This window comes from Hemibagrus wyckioides, linkage group LG17 (genome assembly GCF_019097595.1).
Source record: "Hemibagrus wyckioides isolate EC202008001 linkage group LG17, SWU_Hwy_1.0, whole genome shotgun sequence".
Taxonomy (NCBI): Eukaryota; Metazoa; Chordata; class Actinopteri; order Siluriformes; family Bagridae; genus Hemibagrus; species Hemibagrus wyckioides.
This window is the reverse complement of record NC_080726.1, coordinates 16,341,914-16,366,925: the sequence shown is the minus strand read 5'-3', so window position 1 is coordinate 16,366,925 and position 25,012 is coordinate 16,341,914. Positions and strand designations below refer to the sequence as shown.

The 25,012-nt window shown below is 39.1% G+C and overlaps 1 protein-coding gene across 7 annotated transcripts; it reads left to right on the top strand.

Annotated features, from left to right (window-relative positions):
• The first annotated feature begins 606 nt into the window (after positions 1-606).
• Positions 607-25,012, top strand: usp2a (ubiquitin specific peptidase 2a). 7 transcript variants are annotated; one of them, XM_058414166.1, is made up of 15 exons: positions 607-640; positions 717-794; positions 5,099-5,187; positions 7,337-8,043; positions 18,959-19,009; positions 19,449-19,572; positions 19,671-19,782; positions 19,936-20,046; positions 20,662-20,726; positions 20,938-21,041; positions 21,146-21,226; positions 21,325-21,403; positions 22,116-22,223; positions 22,951-23,071; positions 23,852-25,012. In XM_058414166.1, the coding sequence occupies exons 4-15, from the start codon at positions 7,381-7,383 to the stop codon at positions 23,925-23,927; spliced, it is 1,695 nt and encodes a 564-aa protein (XP_058270149.1). In that variant the 5' UTR covers positions 607-640; positions 717-794; positions 5,099-5,187; positions 7,337-7,380; the 3' UTR covers positions 23,928-25,012. The 7 variants fall into 7 exon arrangements, with proteins under 7 accessions (XP_058270149.1, XP_058270150.1, XP_058270148.1 ...); XM_058414167.1 differs by lacking the exon at positions 717-794 and having other exon boundaries at positions 615-640; XM_058414165.1 differs by lacking the exon at positions 607-640 and having other exon boundaries at positions 647-794.

The following is a 25,012-nucleotide window of genomic DNA, read 5'->3' as shown; positions in this document are numbered from 1 at the left end:
GTTGGAAGCAACGTTGGAATGATGCGTTTCATTTTCATTTCACTGGAAGTGGCTCAAAGCTGTTCCAGCATGAAAATAAAGACACAGTACATTGAAATTAGGGTGGGAAAACTTGAGTGTCCTGCACAGAGCCCCTGACCTCAACCCCACGGAACACTTTTGTGCTAAACTGGAATGCCCACTGCACTCCAAAACCTCAACCAACACCAGTGCCCGACCTCACTATTGCTCTTGGGGTTAAATGGTAAAATCAGCAGACACACTTCAACATCTTGTGGACAGCATTTTTAAAAGGGGGAAGTGAATCTGAAACGTGAATGTTCAACAAGGACATCCCGTTGTAATGATCCACATTCTTTTGGCCTTATAGCGTGTCTCTGTAGAAATCTACTGCGTATTATCATGAGTAAGTATTAATACTATTTCTAAAAGGATCCTTCAGATATTTCAGATCCACCGCTTGAGAACAATGCAATGTGTTTATTTCTGTCGCCACGGTGATCTTGTGGGCGGGGCTACAGGCTGACGTTTGAGCGAAAGGTTTGAACCAATCAGCTTACAGGATGGACCGCTGACGTCAGAGTTAAAGTGCGAGAACCGTTATCAGGACACAACAGCCTGGAATTTTACAAAGGCCAAGGTGCGTTAAATTTCTGTCAGTGATGTTTTAGCGATATGGCTTTCTGTCTATCGGTTTTTATTTAATGTATTTGTAGGAGGCTGAACTGGCGGATTAGAGTGCGAGGCAGCTCTCTTTCAAGGAGCACAGAGGTGATGATACAGTGCACTTAGTGGTGAGTAATGCTGTGCCGCACATTCTTCCCACGGTTTGCAGTTAGCCTGCTAGCTGAGATGTGTGTGATTGACTGAACTGTGGATTAGCTTTCCTTTTTCTCCACAACTTATGTCCAAGCAAATGGTTTTTCTCTGTGCCTGGCTGACCGCTAAGGGCTGTTTAATCTTTATGCCTATGAAGCTTATAATTCTTTGCGGTTTTGCTGTCTTATATCAGATTACAGTATTAAGCCCATGTTTTAATCGACTAAACATTGTTAACTGCAGTACACAAAGAGTTTAGGGGAGTTAATTCAGTACAGTATTAATGCAGTGCAGTTTACTGCTTGCTTGGATTTCTGTCAGGGGGTTTTCCCCTCAGTGAGATCTAGTGCTGCAAAGCTGTGTAAGCTGCTACAAGTTTGTCTGGTTGCAGTGCATTCATCTACCTGCCCATCATCACCCTCATCTGCAGCCTCCAGGAGCTGAGGACTTAAAAGTGATGAGCTGGGCTGTATACTGAGATGTGCACTGACCAGGCATAACATTATGACTGTATAATATAATATTGTGTCGGTCCCCCTTTTGCTGCCAAAACAGCCCTGACCCATCATGCACTGTGTATTCTGACACCTTTCTATCAGAACCAGCATTAACTCCTTCAGCAGTTTGAGCAACAGTAGCTCAGTCTGTTGGATCGGATCACAAGGGCTGAACTTGCTCAAGTCCCGGGAACACTCTGCAGAAACAAAGCTGCAGTTTTGGAGATGCTCTGATCCAGTCGTCTAGCCATCACAATCTGGCCCTTGTCCTTACGCTTGCCCATTTTTCCTGCTTCTAACATCAACTTTGAGGACAAAATGTTCACTTGCTGCCTAATATATCCCACCCACTAACAGGTGCCATGATGAGGAGATAATCAGTGTTATTCACTTCACCTCTCACTGCTCATAATGTTATGCCTGATCGGTGTACATTTACTCGTTTGGCAGAGACTTTTAACCAAGTCCTTTACAAGTGAGGTAAAATGTAATCCATGTATAGAGAGTTGAAGGTTAAAGGCTTTGCAGTGGCACAACCTTTGCACACCAGTTAAATATACACCACTTTTTACCACAACAATGTTTTCTTTCTTAAATAATAATATGTTTATCATTGGGCACAGATTATGTGGAGTGTATACTGTACATAATTCAATTATGTTGAATTAGTTGTGAGTGTAGAAAGGACAACACATTAGAAAGAGTGGATTATTATAATGCTGTGATTGCTGTGTCAGAGCTACTGTAATAGAAAATCACTCAGCAACTTAGGGAATTTTTGGAGCACTGTTGTATTACTGTATATGTATATAATATCTAAAAATATAGAAGGTATGTTAGTTCAGTTAATGCAGAGGCTTGTTGATATTTAATTGCAAAAAAAAACATGAAATGATAAAAAAGATCTGATCATATCTGAATACACTTAAATACCATGGGGGAAAGGTGGTGCTAAAGGCTATTGTTTATTCTTAAGGTGAATGGCCAATGTTTAAAGACGTTTAAAGACGTCACTTTATCAAAAGTACATTACAGATCTGGCCAAATTCAATTTTCTATTTTTTAATACAATAACAGTTATCAAAGTTCAGCATTTTGACTGATGATGTTCTGTATTTTAATAAAAAAATTGATCTGCTCTTTACAAAGTAAGATAAAGTATAGTAACTTCTGTGGTAAAGTTGCGCTAAATCATTACATGTAGTAACAATGTAATGTGTACATGTGATCACTGCCATGTCCATTTAAAGCTAAATAAGTTTCCATCGCATAAACTACTTGAGTAAAATCGAACATTAACGAATACCCAACCCAATTCCGATCCCAGATTTCAGGACAATATCAAGCCCAAAACAGAAATTTTGCATCCCTGGTATTTCATACACTCATATCTCACTAATCACAGACAAGGTGTTTCACCCTCAAACAGATTAGCCTCTTTAAATACTCAATCAGTTGTATGTGAAGTTCAGTGGCAAGTCTGTGGGGGGTAAGGGTTTGATGAATGATTTTCTATGCTGGTTAAATGTGTAGTGACCTGGGAAAACATTTCACTATATACACACCAGCCTTCCTAAGATTAAGTTTCTCCTTTGCATGTATCTCAATAGCAGTTCAAATTCTGGTTACCTCCGAAAGAGAAAATTGTGGATATTTTGACAGCCTGTTTCTGATTATTCAATTTGTTTAAATGTTATTTGCATAGCACTTTTAACAGTGAGATATAAAAAATATATACATTTTTGATTATATAAATGTTATTAATTTATTACATTTGTTTTTACTGATCAAGCCAGAGGCAAAAATGGCAAGAAAAAACTCCCTGGGATGACATTAGAATGAAACCTTAAGAGGAACCAGAATCAAAAGGGAACCCATCATCATCTGAGTTCATGTTTAAACATGAGATCTATTTTGCGGAAGTTCACAGCTGTTCACTGATGGAGACTTGAGAGCAAAACTGTTCATGGCAACATGGCAAGAGCAGCCCTGAACTGATTAGGCGTCTGCTTTAAGCTATCAAAATCTTTTAATCAAAGCACAGAATTTACTGTACTAGGAAATTTCTCTCACCTAGATATCTTTCGACAAACTGACTGTTTTTTTTTTTTTTTGCTATCACAAAACTTCAACTGGCACTTTGTCAGATATTATCTTCCATTCTTCCATTTGCAAAGATTAAGAAGTAATTAAACTTTCACAACTTTGCCACATCATGTTTCTTTTAAGTAGACTCCTCAAAATGCGTTATAAGTAGAAAAAAGTTTTCCTAGACTGCCCCACATTTTGTAGTCATCCTTTTGTCATGCATGTTTTATTTGTGTCTAATCAAACGTTCCTTATATAGGAGCACATTCTCATGTGCTGTAAGGTAAAAGGATTAAAATTGTCTTCTACAATTCTCTTGAACTGTCCTGAAAGGATGAACAGCATTCTTTCTATAGTCAGATAAAAGTTGTTAGATGATGATGGTGGAGAGCATCAATCCAAAGTCTTCCACAGATGTCCAGTTGTACTGAGATCTGGTGACTGTAAGGGCCTGAACATACAGTATGATTTACTTCATTTTCATTCTCTTCAGACCATTCAGTCAGCTCTCTTGGACTATGGCTTGGGATGTTTTGAGAAGAGACCACTCTCTTCATTTTATTTGCCACCTTTCTGATCTGCATATACTGTATAAGCTGTTCTTATGAGGTTCAGCCCACTGCACATTAAAGAAAAGGATTGTTTTCCACTTTCCCTCAAATGCAGTCACTTTGTTACTTTTAGCTGTCAAATACCAGAAATCTTGTGCAAAATCCATTGCGTAAAAAACATACCCACATCCTCGTATACTTCCTTCAGATGTCAATATTTCAGTCGTGTCTATGGATGGATGGTAACAGAAAGTATTTGCGTGTGTATACTGTGTATGTTTTCTGGCACATTTTAAATAAACACATTGGATGTTTTCTTCACACGTTACAGCAGATATTTTAGCTCAGATATAAATACATTAGCAATATTTATTCAGCAGCTTTGCAGGTAGAGGAAGAACAGTTAACACTTCATTTCAACTCAACCATCAGCTACCACTCTGTAGATCCGCTCTTGTTACTTCTTGGTACTGCACTCATTTGCAAGTTAAGAAGCTTAGTTAAGGGCTGGCTGGCTGGCTGGCTGGCTGGATGGATGGTTGGATCGATGATTGGATGGATAGTGGCTATATGGGCACTAATAATTTCAAAAGAACAGATGTTTTCCTGTAGCAAGAATGTTGGGGGAAAAACTTAGTATGTCACCCACCAGCCCATATAAAGCACCCTAGTGCTAGATGCTAGTCCTTTAAGAGCAGATTGGAATGCCACTAAGTGTTGAGTGACCGAGTGAGGTCGTAGGCAACAGCTATATTTACCATCAGGGTAACATGATCTCTGGCATTCTGGATCACTGTGCTCATGCAATCCTCCTGGTCTTCACACTCTGGGGCAACAGCTTCCAATGCCGAACACCGTCTAACTGCAAAATGCGCCACTGGTGAGCCTTAAAGTGCTTGCTTTACTTTCAAGCTATTCTTAAAAAATTTAGTAATTTCTGTTTGAGTATCATAGACTATTTACTGGAAGTAAGGGGTGTTACTTTTACGTCATGCTTTATTTTAAACTGTGTCTTTAACAAGGGATTTGTGAAACATTCCAGCCATGTTCTGAAAGTGAATTGCGTCAGTTTGATAATATTTTGATATCACACAGATGATTCACATCTCCCAAGGCCTGATAAACATTGTTTTTTTTCTGCAGGTTTGAGCATTGAAAGTTGGATGGGATCTACAAGCTGCACCCTCTGTTTTTCCACTGACTGGAACTGAGAACGGCTCAACGTACAGCAGGTACCCCTTAACCTTACACCTGTCTCCTACACGAGAACATACATGATACCGAGAAGCAGGTGGCAATGATCACATACACAAGGAATGAAGAAGGTTCTTTATAATTTGTGACCAGGCTTAAATCAGATAAACTACATGGGCTTATTTAGTTGATTAAATCAAATTAATTGTACAATAACATATACTCGTATGGTATATATTTATGTTATTGTTGTATAGTATATGTTTTTTTTGAGGCAGTGTTTTGTGTGCTAGTTACTGTTTTGTTTTACACTAAAAATGGAGCTAGAAAGAGAACAAGCATTATACACAGTTTAAAGTTTGTATTATTGGATGGTTTCAGCAGGCTGGGTTTAGCTGAGGAGACTCACAGCTTGACTTAAGGCGTAAGTTTGGCCATGACGGACACCACACACTCTTATCTGCTCATGTTCCCGGGTAAATATAGACATGCCCGAGACTTTCAGTTTAAGTACTGAACATGCTGACCATGAGCATTGTTCTGAAAAAACACCTCCAGGTCTGTGATGTGAAATGATTAAATTCTTTCTGTAGTTTGAGTGTGCTGTGCTGCTGTGTCGGTTTAGTATTTTAGTAACTCCCTTACTTTAATATGTAGCTTACTTTAGCATGCACAGAAAAGTTGTGTTTATCTATATTTGACATGTTTTTTGCCTGGAGAAATCATAGACTAGATGCTTCTGGTTTAGATGAATGTTTAGACTGCTTTTGTGTAACATTCTTGTAGTGTTATCGATGTTGCATTGTTACAAACTGTTAAGACCCAAGTAAGACCCAGCTCTGTTTATGTAAGATTATGTAGGCTGTTTTTTTATGTGTGGCGTCTTCAGCAATGGGTCAAAAGTGTCAGAAAAGAAGTTAAAATCTTAAACAACATTACAAAACATCTAGAAACATTTTTGATTTCTATTCAACTTTTATCCAAAGAGAATGTAGTACTCAGAGTTCCTGATTCCTCCGGTTTCTCCCAGGTTCTCTCCAGTTTTCTCCCACTCAGGCTGAATACTTCTATTTAGCTCTCTGTGTGATTGTGTGTGCATTGTGCCCTGTGATGGCCTGATCTACACTCTGGATCCATCAGAATAAAGTAGTTTTTTTTTATAGATGAATCAATTATATGTAGTAAACAACAGCATCAAGCACTTTAGCCTTAATTTACTTGACTTTTGATCAGTGTATTTTGAGCCTTGCAACAGGAGCTTTATCCTGAATTTATCTTAGAGGTATAATAAAAAAGGTAAATAGGTCTGTATCTGTTTAGGATAGTTTTGCTAGGAAACATTCCTTAGATACTGACCACAATGCTGCATGCTATCTGTTTTTGTTTGCTTTGGACACTAAGGAAACATGGTTTTAAAGTGGTAAATTGTCATATAGGTTTTGGTATCCTCAGTAGTGAGGATTTTTTAGTCTTAGTATGCCATGTGTTTTGGTCTGCCTCTAGTGCTACCTACCCCAGAACTAATTGCTGAATTATTGATGCCCCTGTGGACTGCACAGAGAGAGAGAGAGGCCGAGAGGAAAGACAGCAAATGTGGATGCATGTCAGTGAGCAAGTGAGAAAGAGCGAGAGCAAAGAGACTGAAAGAGAGCAGTTAAAGAAATAGGAGCCTTTTTACTGAACCCAACACGGATCCACAACACCAGATACTTTTATTTATTCAGACACCGCAGTGGCGCCCGAACAAGAGCCTGACTCTCCATGAGAACACGCTGTGCCACCTTAACGTACAGCACTGCTCAGGAGATTCTCATGTTACACACACACACACACATACACACATACACACACAGAGTCTGCAGAGCACAGGCCCGAGTCACATCAGACCTCTCTAGAAGAATGTGGGAGGAAGCTGTACAATGCCATACCTTAGCAAATCTACCCCTGTTTACACACACATATCATGCGTGCTGTGTTCAAAATAGTCATGTGATGTTTGTTATGAATAATTGAAAGGTTTTAAGAGCACCCTCAATACACCAAGTTATCCAAGATTTATGGCCAATGATTGTATAGTTTCCGAATTAAGTTTTATGTTACAGTTTAGAAAGAGATTATTTAATATTGTGCAATAATCCTGAGTAGGCAAAAATGAAAATAAAGGCAATTATTATTCTTGTTTTGCAGTCGATGCGGCCTGTCACTGTCCCTCCTCTGTCCGAGCTCTCAGTATGTCTCGCGTTTCCTCCACGGCCAAGCGCTACGCTGGCTCCTCCTATACCAGCCACTATAGCTCGTACAGCTCCTCCTTGACACCCTCGCTCGGGACATATGATCGTGACAAGCTCCCCTACAAAGCTCCCTCAACTGCATACTCCACCTCTAGCTACCTGAGCTCGGGCAGCAGTCGCACGCGGAATTACAGCTCATCAGAGCCTGAGCGTGGCCGTACTATCCCTCGCACTGACCTGCTGAGCGGCCGGCGCAGTGAGAGCCTGAGTCGCACGCCCTTAAAGGGCTACAGTTCAGGACTGAATGGCGGCTCAGCGTACTCAACCTACGGCTACTCGCCGGCACAGACCAGCTACCTCTCCACTTCTCCCATGTCGTCCAGTGTCTCCCTAAACCGAAGAAAATCCGTTAGTCAGAGCGACTTGACGCGGGAGTTGTCCACGCTGGCCCTCAATGACACTTCCAGCAGCAACAGCCTGAAGCAGGCATACAGGAGCCGGACAAGTGATGCCACCGAGTCCTACAGCAGCAGCAGCTTGCGCTCTGGTTTTGGGATGTCACGCAGCTCCACGCAGGAAGCACTGAGCAGCAGCAGCAGCAGCCGCTTCTCCTCCTCCATTGGATGCTCTACTTCGCCTCTCAGGGAGGAGCCAGTGAGACCGGTGAGCTTTCCTGCACTCTCTGTTAAATATGTTAATGGTGTGTATGTTGGGAGCTCTGTGTTTTATGCATTTGAACTCCTTTAAGGGGCGCTGTTGCAAAGATACATACAGTAAGTGCAGATTCAGGGCTCGCTGATATTATATTTTTTTTAAAGGTAAAACGGTAAGATTATCAAACTCGCTTGTCATTCCAGAATGCTCACCGCTGTGCTTTTTGTCTGCTGAAAGTACATTTTAAACCTGGGCATTAGAAATATACTTTATTCTTAAGCTTGTTAGGGTGGTTGTAAAGATACACCAGTTGAATGCTCAGAAAAACATCTCCACAAAGTGATTTATGTGCTAAAACAAACCAGGAATAACTCCAAAAGACTGAGAACAAATATATCCAGGGGAACTGTTCCACGTGGAAAGAATGTTGAGTCACCGCTCAGACACATGACACTGAAGTGTTACAGTGTACGTGTTAATGGAGTTCAGGTAACAGTCGCTGGATTATCAGTAGCATTTCAGCAGAATCACAAAAAGAACTATATGGGAAAGTACTTTAATTGCTGCAATTAAGTGACATAATTACAGATCTTGAAGATTGGAATATTTTATACAGAGCCATAATGTGCATACCATTAAATTGGGGTGAATGATCTGGACAAAATGTTCAGCTACATTCAGACATTTGTAGAGTACACGCTTGTTTTTTTCAAAACCCTGAAATAATAATAAAAAATAGTGTCAAACCCTAGAGCCAGTGGAGAAATGGGAACAAATCCAGAACAAAAAACGTTGAAGATACAGTAGTATAAAGGGTGCAAGTTTTTTATTGCTGCTTGTTAGAACGTGACAATACAATATCAATTTCATGAATAATTATATCTCAGCACACTTTTCTGAGGTATTATGGGTATTATTATGAATTTTACAACAGTTCAAACTCAAACTCGATCGGAAGCTGTGGTACATTTCATTCTTTAAATAGTTAACTGTTACAGTCTTGTATGAAATTGCTTTTTCTCTATTTTTCGATCATTATTTTCAATAGATGTTAAACAAGTCTCATACCAAACATCTATATTATTTCACATATGGAATAAACAATTAAAAATCTTTCTATTTGCAATGGTTTGAGTTAGACATTTGATAGTTGGCTGACAGATATATGTGGTTCTCTATCTGTCATCCTAGTTGTTAAATCTTTTCAAGGAAGCCAGGCTAAATTTAGAGCAATGTCTGTCTTCAAAATCAATTGTCTGGATTTCGCAGATTAGTCTACACGTCTGGGAATTTCAGAAGTGCACATTTGAGTGCAACTCACTTTAATTCTCCTGCTAATGCTCTGAATATCTAGGGTACTTATAACTCACTAAACCAGGACAATAGACTGTTCATTTAAATGGCAGAAGAGAAGAGTAATATCTTGAACCAGAGCTAAATTGTTTACGCTTCATAAGCATAACTAAATAATTTGACCAAAGTAAGTCATGTTTTAAATAGTTAATGTTTGTCATGTTTTCAGAAGCATTTCTGTGGCGATCCTGACACATAAAATCTGAAGGCAAGGGCCTCTTAATTTAATCTACAGGACTGTAGATGTAAGAAGCAAGAACCACTTTTCCAGTAACAACATACTTTGTGGTATTGCAGTAGTCTGAGTGTCTGAGTTAGTACTGGAGCATTATCAGAGCTTTCCTGTCTGATTTTTTTTGCCAGGCTGAGCTTTGCTTTTAAGTTTTGCTTAAATGAGAAAATGTTTGAAATGTACTTTTTCCACTTCTGTTTAGCAAGTTCAGCCATATTTATACAGGGCTTTGTTGTCTAGCGTAGGTTGTGACCATAGTCTGTTGTGGTGATTGTATCATTGAATTCTCAGAACAAATCTCTACACTGTCAGGATTGTCTTCACTAACAGTATGTTCATCAGTAGTGCTTGATTATTAGTGATCTCAGCGACGCTGATAACAGTTCAGGACATTTTATTCTCGTCTGTTGTGACACGCTGGAGGCAGAGAAAGGGTGAGTTAAAAAGGAATTCTTCAGCAGAGAAACTGGATGTGCCTCTGGTGCTGTGTCATGTGTTTTGCAGCAACAGAGTGTTAATTCACACATGTTAGGGGAAAATCTAGATTTATTGATTTTTAGGTCTGGTTACAGCATGATAAGGGTTTAGCATGTCGTCCCTGTGTCTTTGTGGGTTTTGCTCAGATTCTCCAATTCTCCAGTGTCCTTCCACCATCAGAGAAAAGCTTTGTACCTGATGCTGACTATATATATATATATATATATATATATTGAAATTCTTTATTATATTGGATTGTAGTTTAATGAACCACTAACACTTTACAAATGCAGCCTTGAAGTTGGTCACAATGATCTAAAATTATAAAGTGAATCAAATAGGGGAATATCACGGATGTGGTAGAAAACAATCTTGCATGCAAGTGCTTAAACACACACACACACACATACACTACACAGCATAATTTTTCTGAAATATAAAATAAGCTCTTTGTTGTTTATAGGGTGTACTGGACTAAGTAGAACACATGCTTAAAACCCACTAAGCGTTTGTGTGTTAAAAGCCTTACAATGCCTCACTGGAATTAATCAATCGATTACAGAGGATGGCTTGGACTTGATCTTCGTTCTGTTGCACTGTGATACAGTGGCTTCACTACACCTCCAAACAGAATACACTGTTGCATGCTGATAGGCTGGATGCTTAGTAGACTGCCAGAAGATGCAGTTGTTTTGGCAGTATGTAAGGAATAACATTACAATAGACAGCAGCATGACCCGCAAGCTGAGTGCCACTAACTCTCCCTTCTCTCTCTCTCTCTCTCTCTCTCTCTCTCATTCTCACTTTCTTCCTCTTTTACACACACACACACACACACACTCACCTGTCATTTTTCCAAAAAATTGGAAAGCATAGACCAAGACTGATAGAACAATCATCTACTGTAACAAACAATTTCACCACACCAACAAATATAAGAATTACTTACAAAAGACAAGCAAGACAATTTTGAATCTGTGTATTATTTGTCTTAATTTATTTGGATTGCGTCATTGTGCATTGAGCTGTTACTTTAGTTAGAGTAAGGTATTTAAACAACATTAGTGTTAAAGTCTGAACTAACTGTGCTATTACACAAAATAAAGCACACCTTCTGATCAATCAGATTCTGATCAATCGGAATCGAGCACACCTTCTGACCAACCGGATTCGAGCATTCAACCGTGCTGTGGTGTGAAATATTATAAAAGCTTAGAACACTGACTCATTGATGAGGTGTGAATGGTCAAAGACCATCATCCTTGTGTACGTGTTTCATCCCTCCATTCTGCTCAGTATGTTGTGTTTTATGCATATTTTCCAGAGCAAAGTGAGCGTCATCCTCCAGTAACAGTATGTTTATGTTTTTGGACATTGTGGCTCTTGTTGAATATCTGATTGTTCTTTAGTGCACAGTGAATGGCCACATATATTGACATTACTGGATAAGCTTCTTAACATTTGATAAGACTTAACAAATGCTGTTAATTTGGACTATTGCAGAGCCAAGCACAACAGCACACCTGATGGCTGTAAGCAAAATACACAGAATGATATGACAAAGCAGGGTTATGGCTGATTTCATTCTAACAGAGACTGCATTCATGCAGTCTATCAGTGACAGTCATGTCAAGTGACACACCCGATAAATTGGATCTCCATTTTCTGTTTGTTTCACAGCCACATTCGGTAAACGTCATCACCACTATATTTCAGTCATGAATGTGGTGGATTATTTACTCTCTCATCCTTTTTTCTGCCAAAATGAATTTTTAGGCTAAACAAAAGCACAGATTGTCCAATCAAATTACAAATTACACAAAAGGGCAGAAGTAAGACCAGGATACAGCTTATTTGTTTAGCAAAAAAAAAGACATTGTAGCAAGTTAAAATATCTTCAATATATAGTCAAAAAGGGCAGCACGGTGGCTTAGCACTGCAAGAAGGTCCTGGGTTTGAGTCCCGGGTTCAAACAGGCAGGGGCCTTTCTGTGTGGAGTTTGCATGTTCTCCCTGTGCCTGCATGGGTTTACTCCGGTTTCCTCCCACAGCCCAAAAACATGTACATCAGGTTGATTGGTAATTCTAAAATTGCTCATAGGAGTGAGTGTGTGTGGTTGTCTGTCTATATGTGGCCCTGCGATGGACTAGTGACCTATCTAGGGTGCCCTGCCTTTCGCCCTATGTGCCCTGGGATAGGCTCCAGCAGATCCCCATGACCCTAATTAGGAATAAGCGGGTATAGACGATGGATGGATGGATGGATGGATGGATGGCTAGTCAAAATGACTGCAGGTAAAGATTATTAAAAAACCAAATCTAAGATTTTTAAAACTATTTCCAGACATATTTTACTGTTTTTAAGCTTTAAATGTTCTGTTGGCAGATTATTTTGCTAATTATAAGGGTTCATTTCAAGAACAAAGCAAATGTATGTTTAAAGCTTAAAATGTAAACCTTAAAAATAGTAAAATAAGCCTAGAAACAGCATTAATAATCTTAGATTTTCTTAGATGTATGGTAATCATATAATAAGAAATAGATTTGACTAGATTCAAGAAATTATTGATTATCCTAATCATGTCATGTTTTGCAGTGAACTTGCAATTTACAAAAAAAATTGAACTCTAGAGGCAGTATGTGTGTGTGTGTGTGTGTGTGTACTAATTTGTCCCACTTCATTCTTATTATACTATTGATGAGACTTTTTGAAATCTATTCCAATTTATTCTTAATCTAATTTAAGCTGTTGATTAATATCAGATTTTAACCTCACATGTAATATGAACAGCTGTCTCTAAATAGTGGCTTGGGAACAGCAAACCTCTCAGAGATGAACAATATTAATTGCAGTGGCACCCCTGTGCTCATACCTGCCTTCCTCTGTGCAACAGTGTGCGACATGTAAAGTGACTTCTTACACAGTCCCAAACCTAAGGATCGTACATATTGTCCTACTTTCATTGCCGTCACCACTGCAGTGTTATTCGTAGCTAATTATAAGGTTACATGGCTCCCTGGAGTGTCTAGCAACCCCCTTTTTGTGCCATATTTAGCCCAGAAATGTTATAGTTTTCCCCACTGTATTAATAGTATTGTACAGTACTTAGCTTTTGTAAGTCATGAGATATCTTTGGGAATATTTGTAATGTTTGATTAGCATTATTTATCTTTTTTTATTCAGGTTTGCTTAGAGACAGGTTTGCTTTCTTTATCTTTTAGACTGTAAGTTATTAAAAGGTGTCCTTCGCTCTGTGTGTGTGTGTGTGTGAAGAGCACACTAAACTGACGTGGGTGAGAGCGTGGTAGCGGAAAAACCCACAACTGCAAATATAGCAGCCGGGAATGTGGGAAGCGTCCTGTTGTACACACACAAGTTGTTTCTCGCTGAGCTCTAACAGATTTTTTTTACCGGTTTGTGGACGTTTTTTGTGGATCACTTGTTCACCTGTACGATCGTGCCTCCAGGTTACCAAGCTCCATTTCTCTACATGAGCAGCGGAGAGTTGTGCTGAAAGTCATTCAGGAAGGAGTAAGAGAAAGCTCTCTGTGGTTATCGTTTGCAGCTTGTTGTATTTGAAGGACAGAATGCGGCAGTCATACACGGTGACTGTGACCGCTGAGCGCTCCGTCTCTTTACTGCCGTTCGTGAAAGCTCACGAGCTGCGGCGGAAGAGTTCAGCTATGTCCGGCTCTGTGCTCGTGTCCACCTTCGTGGGGTTCCTGATTAATCAAGTCAAGGTATGAATGTGTGCTGGAGAAAATCAGTGGTGCAAATCTGATTCATAATATTAGCTGGGATTTAGGAGATTGTGGATTTATGTGCTGTTATAACTGACTCTTCATCACCGATATCAAGCAACTGTAATAAAATAAAAAATGTTTTATTTATCTGGTTCTGTCCTCAGAGTTTAATTAACTACAGTTGAATTGAAAGACGTTTAGTGTCCTTGATTCTAATGCTGGCTTCAAAATGAATAAAATATGATTCTATTCTGGCATTACAGTTGCTGATACTACAGAAAAGCTGTTCTTAAAGTTCTTAAAGAGACCTCAAGGGTCATTGAAGCATAGCCAGGGGGTCTGGAAAAAATGCACATTAATCATTAACATATAGGGGTCCAAGCACTAAAGTCAGCTCAGACCTAATGTGGTTGATCAGTGACAAGTTCAGGACTAAAATACTTTATGGCTTCAGAAAAATATTATTTGAATGTACATGAAATAAATCCACACTGAGCAGGGCATTGTAATTTATTTTAAAGGTAAAAAGGACCCTGGTAAGAACCGGAGTGTCGCTCCTCTTGGCATTCACATAAAGTATTAGGGGACCTCGGTGCTGTTAAACTCCCCACAGGCCATGAATGAGCAGGTGGAAGCATTCACATAGCACCTGGTTGGATGGTTCACTTGGTTTTGTGGTGCAGTCTTATATCAGTACACTCTAAGCTTTAAAGGATAAGCATTCATTTGATTGTATAATGTTAAACCAATGTCCCTTGCTTCTACATTTCTTTTTAAAGAAAATCAACGTTCTTAATTTTACTCTGTTATCCGCACTGTTCTGGTCTGCTAGCCTGGTATCTCTTGACCATTACGTCATCCTTGCTGTTTGGCATGTTTCTGGCTGAAGTACTTCTGAGTATCAGCTGTGGAATTCTGGGAAGTTTCCTTTTCTGACTGCAAACATAGCAACACGTCATGCACAAGTCTTTGGAAGTGTTCTGTCAGATACAGGCTATATTGTGGTGTATAACTCATGGAAACTTGACTGTGAATGCTATAAATGAGTCAGAGGGACTCTGTAATATCATTAGCATGTGGTATAATTGAACAGATTAGCTGTATTGTCTCTGTACGAGTACAGTGATATTAGGTTCCTGTATTTGTTGCTTTTATGAACAATATACACTGTATGGCCAAAAGTTGTGGACATTGACTGTAACACTCGCTTGTTGAATATCCCATTCCAGATTAATCTCCCTTCCCTGTTATAATAAGCTCCACTTTTCTGGGAAGGATTTTTATTAGATTTTGGAGCGTGACTATGGGGATTTGTGAACATTTAGCCACAAGAGCATTAGTGAGGTCAGGCACTGATGTCGGGTGAGGAGGTCTGGGGTGAAGTCAGTGTTCTAGTTCATTCTGAAGGTGTTCAGTGACGTTGAGGTTAGGGCTCTGTGCAAACAAAAAATCCTCAACTCCAACCTCAGCAATGTTGTCGTGGAGCTCACTTTGTGAACAGGGGTATCATCATGCTGGAACAGGTTTGGACCCCTTTATTCTAATGGATGGAAATTGTAATGCTGCAGCACATGAAGACATTATATATGTTTGGAGGTGATGGTCAGGTGTCCACATGCTTTTGGCCATATAGTGTATAAAAAAATTGAATCCTGTGGAAATGATATCTGTAAAATTGATATGAATACACAACCTTTAATAAAAATATGAAGGTCAGTAAATTAATAAGAATGAAGTAGGAAGTCTGTATCTGTGTGCACAGGTTTTTAGATAAATGAAATATTGATATTATCAGCTCGTCAGTTTTGTGCATTGATTTTGACAGAAAATAGAACGATCTTCAGCAGGGATTAATTGGAGGAGTAATGGCATGACATTATTGATACAGTGTCATATGCTTCTCTGTCCTTTTCTCTCAAGTAACACATAAGAGGGCAACGCAGGCTGTTTTGTATATCCAGCATCATCATCTTCCGCATTCTTTAGGCATATGACATAGCTTTCAACATTTCAACATTTTTTACATTAATCTTTAATGTGTAGTATTAATGTTTAGGATTAAAAGCAGAGGTGAGACATTACTGAGCTAGTTCGCATGCTTTGTGATTGTGAATGTGTCCTCTATGTGCTAACCTCCTGTGGGCCTCTGTTCTGGCCCCTTGGGGTGCTGGCAGAGTGACAGGTAGCGAGTGAGTGTGGCTTGTTTATGAGCAGCTGGCTGAAACAGGAAGGATAGGACACGGTGTTCTCCAGCTTTCTAAGACGCTCTGCCAGCCCAGCATGAAGTTTTGGGAGCATGGTGGAATCTCATTTGAAGTTCATAACCACCTTTTTTTCTCCAGCAAGTCACTGTAGGAATCTTGTGTAGATCATAGGTTTTAGAGTGAAGGCAGTGTTTCTAGATTTTCCTGAGCAAATGGATGAAGTAAGCATATAAAATATATAATTTATTTAACTTTGGACCTTTGAAACAATTGCTCATGTCAAAGGCTCACTCTAAATGTTATATAGTGATTACATTTTATTAAACTGCTTCACTATTAAAAATGTTTCTCACATTTATAGTGAATGGGATGTTTGATGTGAGGTGAATAGCTTATTTGTAGTGATGAACTGTGTGCAGGGTGTTTGCTAGTTGTGTGAATATTACAAATGAATGTTCTGAATCATTTTTCAATTGTATTAGATTTGATTACACATCTGAATATAAATTGCATGCCAGATATGCTCCAGCGCATTTTTAAATCTAATCTGTGGTACCTTTGTACTGTGTATTAGGTTACCATGAAAGCAGTTTAGAAATGTTTCCAGGTATTTATCAAATAAAGTCAGGACATGCTGCGTGACCACCGCAGTGGTGCAGCTTTCAATATGCCTGAACAATCAGTGTGGCCTTTTAAGGCCTTTTTACTTTGGATGTTCTATTTATATGACCATGTTTTATTATGAACATGTGCGTTGTTCAGTCAGGGGAAATAAGTATTCAGACATGTTATTTAATATAGCAGCCCCATTTAATGATGCTGTACTATGGTGTGTGTCACCCATTATCTTATTATCTGTAACCTATTATCTGTTATCTTGAGACTTAAAAAAGGGAATTATTAATATATTCTGTAGATATAGTATAATGGTATTTGTTAGCTATGTAATCATATTATAATTCACCACAGCAAATAAAGCCAGGAAGCTTTTTGTGCAGATGGTCTAGCTAACAGTAGTCCAGTTAGAAAATAAAACAGCCAGAGGGAAACATGTCAAAATCATATATAATCATGAGATTATATGTTCTTTTTTTTGTTTGAGGGGTTTTTTTCCTTTAAAATATGATTACATATGCTTAATGCTCATAGACATGTTGCATATGACAGGCCATATATGAATGCATGTGAGGTTTTTTGTGTGTGTGTGTGTGTGTGTAAGGAGGTGTATTCGACTCCAGCCGGTTCTACTGATTCTCTGTTTCATGGATGAGTTTCTCTTCTACAGTTTTAACAGTGCAGCACAAAACAGACTATGGCGAATCCATCAAAAATGGTGCAGTACTGGTCGTTGCAAAATCTAAATAAATTCGTGTTTTATAACTATATGGTCAGAAGTGTAATTGTGTAACTGGGAAAAGAATTTCCCAGTTACACAATTACACTTCTGACCATATAGTACACAGTTTATAGAAAGGAAATGATGTATAATCTGCTGTCAGCCAGATGTGCATGGCTTCCCTTTTTAATCTGGTTCCTCTTGAAGTTTCTTCCCTTATGTTGTCTAAGTGAGTTTTTCATTGTCACCATCACCTCTGGCTTGCCTGTTAGGGATTAATTTATACATTGATATCTTGGATTTATATATTTCTGTGAAGCTGCTTTGTGACAATGGCCATTGTTAAAAGCGCTGAACAAATATAGAACTGAGTTGAATTAAATGGACTGCTGTACTATAGCAGTAACCAGAAGGCAGAAGGACATCCATTATAGTGGCTTTTAGAGTGAACATTTTTGTTCGTCCATTGTGAAATGTGATTATTTTTTTTTATGCCATTACTACAGATGGCTACAAATAGGGTCTTACATTACATTTGAAGCTGCATTACAGAAATACCTGTTGCATATTGGAAAAAAACACTCAAATAGCATGAACTTCACAAAGTCATCTATCTACAGCAAGTCCACAGCATCACATTATAGTTAATGCACTAGCTTGTTTACAGTACAATAAATGAGTTTACGGTCTGTACACACACAGGAGGCCTCTGAGTAACATGTACAAATGTACCCTCAGTTGTTGTAAAAATAGATTCCTAGCTGAGAAATCTGTCACCAACCAGCTGCTGTTATGGCATCATAGCTGCAATGTACAACAGATCATCCAATGTGCAAAGGAAACAAGATTCTATATTTGGCATTAATGATATAAGTGAGCAGAGTACAACAAATCCAGCTGAAGTGTCTGCTTTCAAAATGACACATCAAGCAGGTTCCTAGTATTAGTGCTGTTATGAGTCTTCATTCGGCTGTTTGAAGTAACTGCAAAAACTTTGGTGTAGAGCATGTTCCTAAAATTGTATGGAAATAGGGAATTGGTAAATCCGCACTGAATTAAACAAGTTGTTTGATGTTAGTATTGGGAAATGGTGAGATGGTAGCTGCTTTCACAGGAACAATGAAGCGTCTGTTCCCTCATATTCCCCAGCATTGCTGTGACCGTGGGGCTTCAGGTTGCTGTGTGATAGTGGTGTAGCCAGCATCTAGCTGAGGACTATAAACAACATCATGGTCACCTCACTGCTCAATTGAGTTGTAGCTCAGAGTGGATTGTGTTTCTTTTCCTCTGCTTGAATGCTCAAGAAAAAAACAGCACAGTTTCAAGTGTCAACCGTGTCGACTCCATTAATGTGCAGTTTTTGCCTAACCAGTCCCTCACTCAGTCTACATGGTGTCTGAAATGTCAGGAAACAGTGTCTGTAAGTTAAGCAAATATACAACTGAGAGAATACTTATATATATATATTAAGGGAAACTTTTCCAGATGGTGGAATTTAATCTGCATACAAAAATAAATCTTTTAAATAACAAAGGTGTTGAATTTATAAGTGACCAATGTCTTTTTACACATTTCACAGACCTCCAAGGCTGCCCAAGGCCTGGTGGGATTAAAGAATCTGGGCAATACAGTGAGTACCACGAACCTTTTTTCCTGTGATAGTATTTTAGAAACCATATGGCTGTATATTTAAATCTCGATTCTTAAAAAAGGGATCATCTGAATTAGTAGTCTGGAACACAGCATCTTTGCCATGTTTAATCTATTTAATCTGTCATACCTTTTATCTTCTGTTCCAGACCAATCCAGCTGGTCAAAGTGTTTCAGTATCACTTTCACATTCCTCTTCGTCCCTCCACTTGAGCTTATATCTCATTGCCTTGGAAATTCAGTTAGGTTGCTTTTGCCAGGCAACAGTAATCAGGCGGTCCAAAAATAAATGATTAGGCCCTTCGCACTAAACTAGACTGAGCTGGTGCTCTCACTGCTTCTCCAGTTTATACCAAACCTTTTTAGAGCTTTCTATGACCTACAATGTGTAACGTCCTGTCTTCTGTCTGTTTTTGCAGTGCTTCATGAACTCCATCCTCCAGTGTCTTAGCAACACACGCAGTTTGAGAGACTACTGTCTGCACAATTCCCACCGTCGCGACCTCAACAACAACAACCGCACAAACACTGCACTAATGGAGGGTAAGAGCACTGACAGGATTTCTGTGTGTTCCTCAAGTTAAAGCACAAGCCATGGTCATGACCCTGCTCACATCAATCCTTCATCTCTAACATCACAGAATTTGCCAAGCTCATTCAGACAATGTGGACGTCGTCGACCAGCGACGCCGTCAGCCCTTCCGAGTTCAAAACGCAAATCCAGAGATACGCGCCCAGATTTGTCGGCTACAAGTAAGTTCAGTCATGACCTTAAGCTCTCGGTTAAACCTGAACACTTGGAAGGAAACTGTTGTCCCCAAGTGTGTTGGTGTATAGATTTCTTAGTTTCTTTTCTTAGTTCTGTTACCCAGCCAATACTGAGAGAAAGACTTTTGTGTTTTCCAGCCAACAAGATGCTCAGGAGTTTCTGCGCTTCCTGCTCGATGGCCTGCACAATGAGGTGAACAGGGTTACGGTACGGCCACGCGCCAACACTGAGGACTTCGACCATTTACCGTAAGTGTGTGTGTGCATTTGATTTTGACTCAGGCCGAATGGCTGGAACTTATTAAAAGCTTAAATGAGCAGCAAAATGGGTCTGGGGTCAAATTCAGAACTGTATGTTGCAAAGAATGTGTATAAATGTGAGCAGCAAAATGAAAATGTCAGAGCATATAGATCCACCATTTCTTGCTGATGTCCTGAAATTGCAAACTGAAGCATACTGATATTCTTGTGGATCACTTAAAGCTCAGCCAGGCATTTTTTGTATATCCGTCCTAATCTTGTCCTTGTGTTTAAAAGAATATTAGGAAAGTAAAATCTGTAATCATTTTAATTGTAGATTGAAAACTTGCTTGTTTTTTCCAGGCTTATATCTACTGTATCTATAAATTTGCATTGCACTTTTGCACTACTGGATTTAGATTTTTGTGGGTTTTTTTAGATTTATAACACATTAATCTATAAAGTTATGGTAGATTATTACATTAATGTGCATGTTTAATATGTAATAAGCACTGTGATATATTGGATGGAAAAATGTAAAGATACAAAGATAAGTATATTTATTACTTTGAAAGTTTGTTTTACTCACAGTGTCAATGACTAACTCCGCATTTCCTCCTGCAGTGATGATGAGAAAGGGAAAAAGATGTGGAGCAAGTATCTGGAAAGAGAGGACAGTAAAATAGTAGGTATGTTTACACATGTCCACTCACAAGGTCTCAGGGTTAGTAGGTGAGTTTACAGCAGAGAACTCACCAAGCTCTGCTGTATTTCAGCTGGGGTGGACAGTACATATACCTTGCATGAATGAAACTAATAAAAAATCATTTAAATATAGTACAGCAGTACATCAATACTTGTCATATCTGGTGTATTTCATATGCATTCGTATGTGTTCAGACTTGTTCGTAGGGCAGCTGAAGAGCTCTTTGACCTGCACTGAGTGTGGCTACTGTTCCACTGTGTTTGATCCCTTCTGGGATCTTTCCTTACCCATCTCCAAGGTCAGTTTGTATGTCTCACACTCATGCTGTTGCTGTGCTCTGTGATGTAAATGCAGTACATTGAGAGGATGTAAGTGATGTCTGACAATTTGTATTGCACCCAGAAGGGCTACGGAGAGGTCAGTCTGATGGACTGCATGCGCCTATTCACTAAAGAAGACGTGCTGGACGGAGATGAGAAGCCGGTGAGGACGCTTTGATTACATCCTGCCTGCTTCTGTTGATATTTTACTATTTTTCAGAATAATGTCCCTAAAGATTACATTTGCCTCTGTCTCCACAGACATGTTACAGATGTAAAGCCAGAAGAAAATGTACAAAGAAGTTCACAATTCAGAAGTTCCCTAAAATCTTAGTGCTACGTATCCTTCTGCATGACTATTTTATAATACACTCTTTTCAATGTGTTTTTTTTTTTTTTTTTAATGGAAGAAATACAGGAGGGTTTGTTGTTTAAAATGTCTCATGTATTTCTGACTGGAAGCATTTTCACTCTGGGCTGGGACAGGGAGAGATGAAACATGATAGGAGATTACTGGTTGATGTTATTTTGCTCATGCTTGTGTGGGGGCACAGTTACATATCAGACAGTATCATTTAGTGATAGTTGAAGGTCATTACATTTTGTTGGAAGATTATGTTAAAAAAGAGGATATCTTTTAAATTATTAATACTTATGAATTATTTACAATATGGGCAAGGAAATTAACAAGGCAGTTCTGATTTCAGGCTGGCTTTAAGGAGCATTACTTTATGGATGTATCCTGTAACATGATACATGCTCAGGCTGTAGAGATAGATAGATAGATAGATAGATAGATAGATAGATAGATAGATAGATAGATAGATAGATAGATAGATAGATAGATAGATAGATAGATAGATAGATAGATAGATAGATAGATAGATAGATAGATAGATAGATAGATAGATAGATAGATAGATAGATAGATAGACTTTGTTTTACATCAAATACATCAGAGTGTTGCCAGCTATGTAAAAACACATGATACCTTTTTTCAGTTTTTTTGCCTAATAGACTGGAGGGACAGTCTTTCCTTGATTCACTCTCAGATCTGAAGCGTTTTTCTGAAGCTCGAGTCAGATCAAGCAAACTGTCCACTTTTGTCAACTTCCCCATGAAGGACCTGGATCTCAGGGAGTTTGCCTCTGACAGAAGCAGTTAGTAATGTTCCATGTTACATGAACCAAAAATTCATATGACAGCCATGTCTTATTTAGTCTGGCTTGTTCATGTAAGATACAGAATTAAAAAAGCTCTTCACAGGCTCAAACCAGTCATGTATAATCCTAGCCATTCTGTAACGTAGAGTTTTACAAGAGTCCATGTTAATTAGACCAACTTTTGTCAGCAAAGGAGAATATAAAAAACCCCAGGAACCTCTTTATTACAGATTTATTTTATGAACTGTTCAAATACTGTGATCATTATTCAAATGTGGAAAATAATGTTTGCACTCTCTCAGTGCTAAAAGACCATTTTCACTGACAGCACAATGAATCCAAGATGACATTATTTATATAGCCCTGCTTGTTTATTTATGTTTGAATTAACCCCATTTGATTGAAGTAACCAGTTTAACAGGCTAATAATTGTAAGAAAATTGATAATAAATAAAACTTTGGTAATGGTAGGTTGTGATTTCAAAATAAATACCAAGAAAAAAAAACCTCCTGCCTGTCCTTCGCCGGCCCCTGGGGGAACCACTGACCTAGACAATGTGAAAATTATACAGTAAAATAATCATCTGGTTAGAATGTAGGAAAACAAGTGCAAAGGATCATCATGTTCTATATGATGTATTGTGCATATAGTGTAGATTGTAGCTCCCTCTGTTCTCACTGTTTAAAGTACGTTGTTCTCCAACATGTCTCTCTTTGTCTGCAGGTAGTGCAGTGTATAACCTGTATGCAGTGTCCAATCACTCAGGCACCACCATGGGGGGGCATTACACAGCATACTGCTGCAATCCTGACTCAGGAGAATGGTACACCTTTAATGACTCCAGGTACGTATTCCGCATGAATAAGATCTAGAGTTCAACTGAATTTGCTTCACCAGTTCTGTCGCTTTGCTTCTGCATGAAGTTTCTGAATTTGCTTGTTGCCATCTTCCAGCTCCTTTTTTTTTTTCTACCAGCTATTATTGTTTTGCGTTTTCTCTCTCCCCATGACGCCCCCACACTCACTTCTGCTCTGTAACCTCTCTCCCACTCACATTCTCTGTTTCTTGGTGAAAAGTGCCTGCCATTTTCATGCTCATTACCACTTCTTTAGATCCGACGAAGCATCATCCCGTTTTATTCTGCCGCTCTTCTCAGTGCTTGGTTCACCTCCAGTGTCTTTGTATTTTTCATCTTCTATGTATCTATATTGGAGCCTTATTCTTAGTGTTTGATATTTTGTGCAACAGTTTTTTAGTGGTCTGAAAAACAAGCAAGAGAGAAAAATAAAAGACGGAGTTTGTTATCATGTTAGATAAGCACGGCTTGAGATTTTTACTTACTATTGTTTTAACACCATGAGCTTTGACTAGTGGGTTTTACTAGATTATTGTGGTGGCATGCTGTTGTTTTATGAATTCAGCATCCAGACATTGAACGTTGCATAACAATACATAGGTTTATTCTAAAAGCATAAGTCATAAAATTAATGTTATAGCTTAGACATTTTTGCACTCAATTTTATAACAGCTATCCGTAGTGGCTTGTGAGCGCCAAATGTACATAAAACAAACATGTTCTATAAGATTTTAGGTTCTAATTGCTGTCTGTTTTGTTTTTTTACAGAGTAACGCCAATGTCCTCCAGTCAGGTGCGCAGCAGTGACGCATACGTCCTCTTCTACGAGCGATCCGGCTTGTGAGGGCTTACAGGAGACAGAAGGAGCGAGGCCATGACCATTGAAGGTCATCGCTTCTCAAGCAGCACTCCTCACAGAAAGAAGACACTGTCGCCTCCTGCTGGACACCTGACAGAATTAAATTCTTACTGGCACTCTGCTGCCGTGTCCAGTTCATTTTCATTGGGGAGGTCTGGAGTGTCCTGATGCCTCCATGTATGTGTGTGAGAGTGTGTGTTTATGGGCATGTGTGCGAGTGTGTGTGTGTGTGTGTGTCTGAGGGCAGCTCCTTGGGAGACACCATAGGGTACTAAAACCCCCGTGACTCCGTCTCACAAGTCTCTCGCTATGCACTGCAACAGAACTCTGGTCCCGACTGCGCCTTGTTCAAGATCGCCTCAGTACACGGACTGGTTTAACATAGAAGTGTTTTCTCATCAATCGTATCATTTTTATTTGTATTCCCTACACTCGAGGGGAAATGAACTGGTATGAGGCTCCCTCTGCTGAGGGAGACAAGATGTACAACCTCGAAGCTGCAGCTCATGCACTTATTTGAGCCCAACGGTTTTGTTACATGTCTCTGCTTTTTATTCCGTGACTTGGTTTTTGATTTGTTTCACCTGTCAATTGCTATCCACTCCATTCTCTCACTCCTCTTACTCTCCTGAGGGCTGAAAGGGGCAAAAGGTCTGTGGAAGGTGTGGGGTGTTGAGAGGAGGCCGTGTGACCCACGGGCGTGTTTTTAATCAGTGTGGCTGCTACTGATCTGTAACTCAAATGCTGTGAACGAGAGGACAGTCGAGTCAAGCTGATTATAGTTCGTTTCCTAGTGCTGATCATGCAGATTGGTTTATCTTTGATTTCATGCCATTGAACAACATGGAAAGAAGGTTTTGTGGGTTAAAAAATTTAAAAAAAAAAAAACACTATCTGTATATTTTTATAAATGATGCAATATAGAGAATGTACTATACTGTGGTGCTGAAAATGACCTGTTACTGTTTTCAGTTAATTTAACAGGAGAAAGAGAATGGATACTATTTATGCTCACAAGTCACTTTTTCACAGTGGCAAAGTATATATATGAAATAAATTTTAGAGAAAGA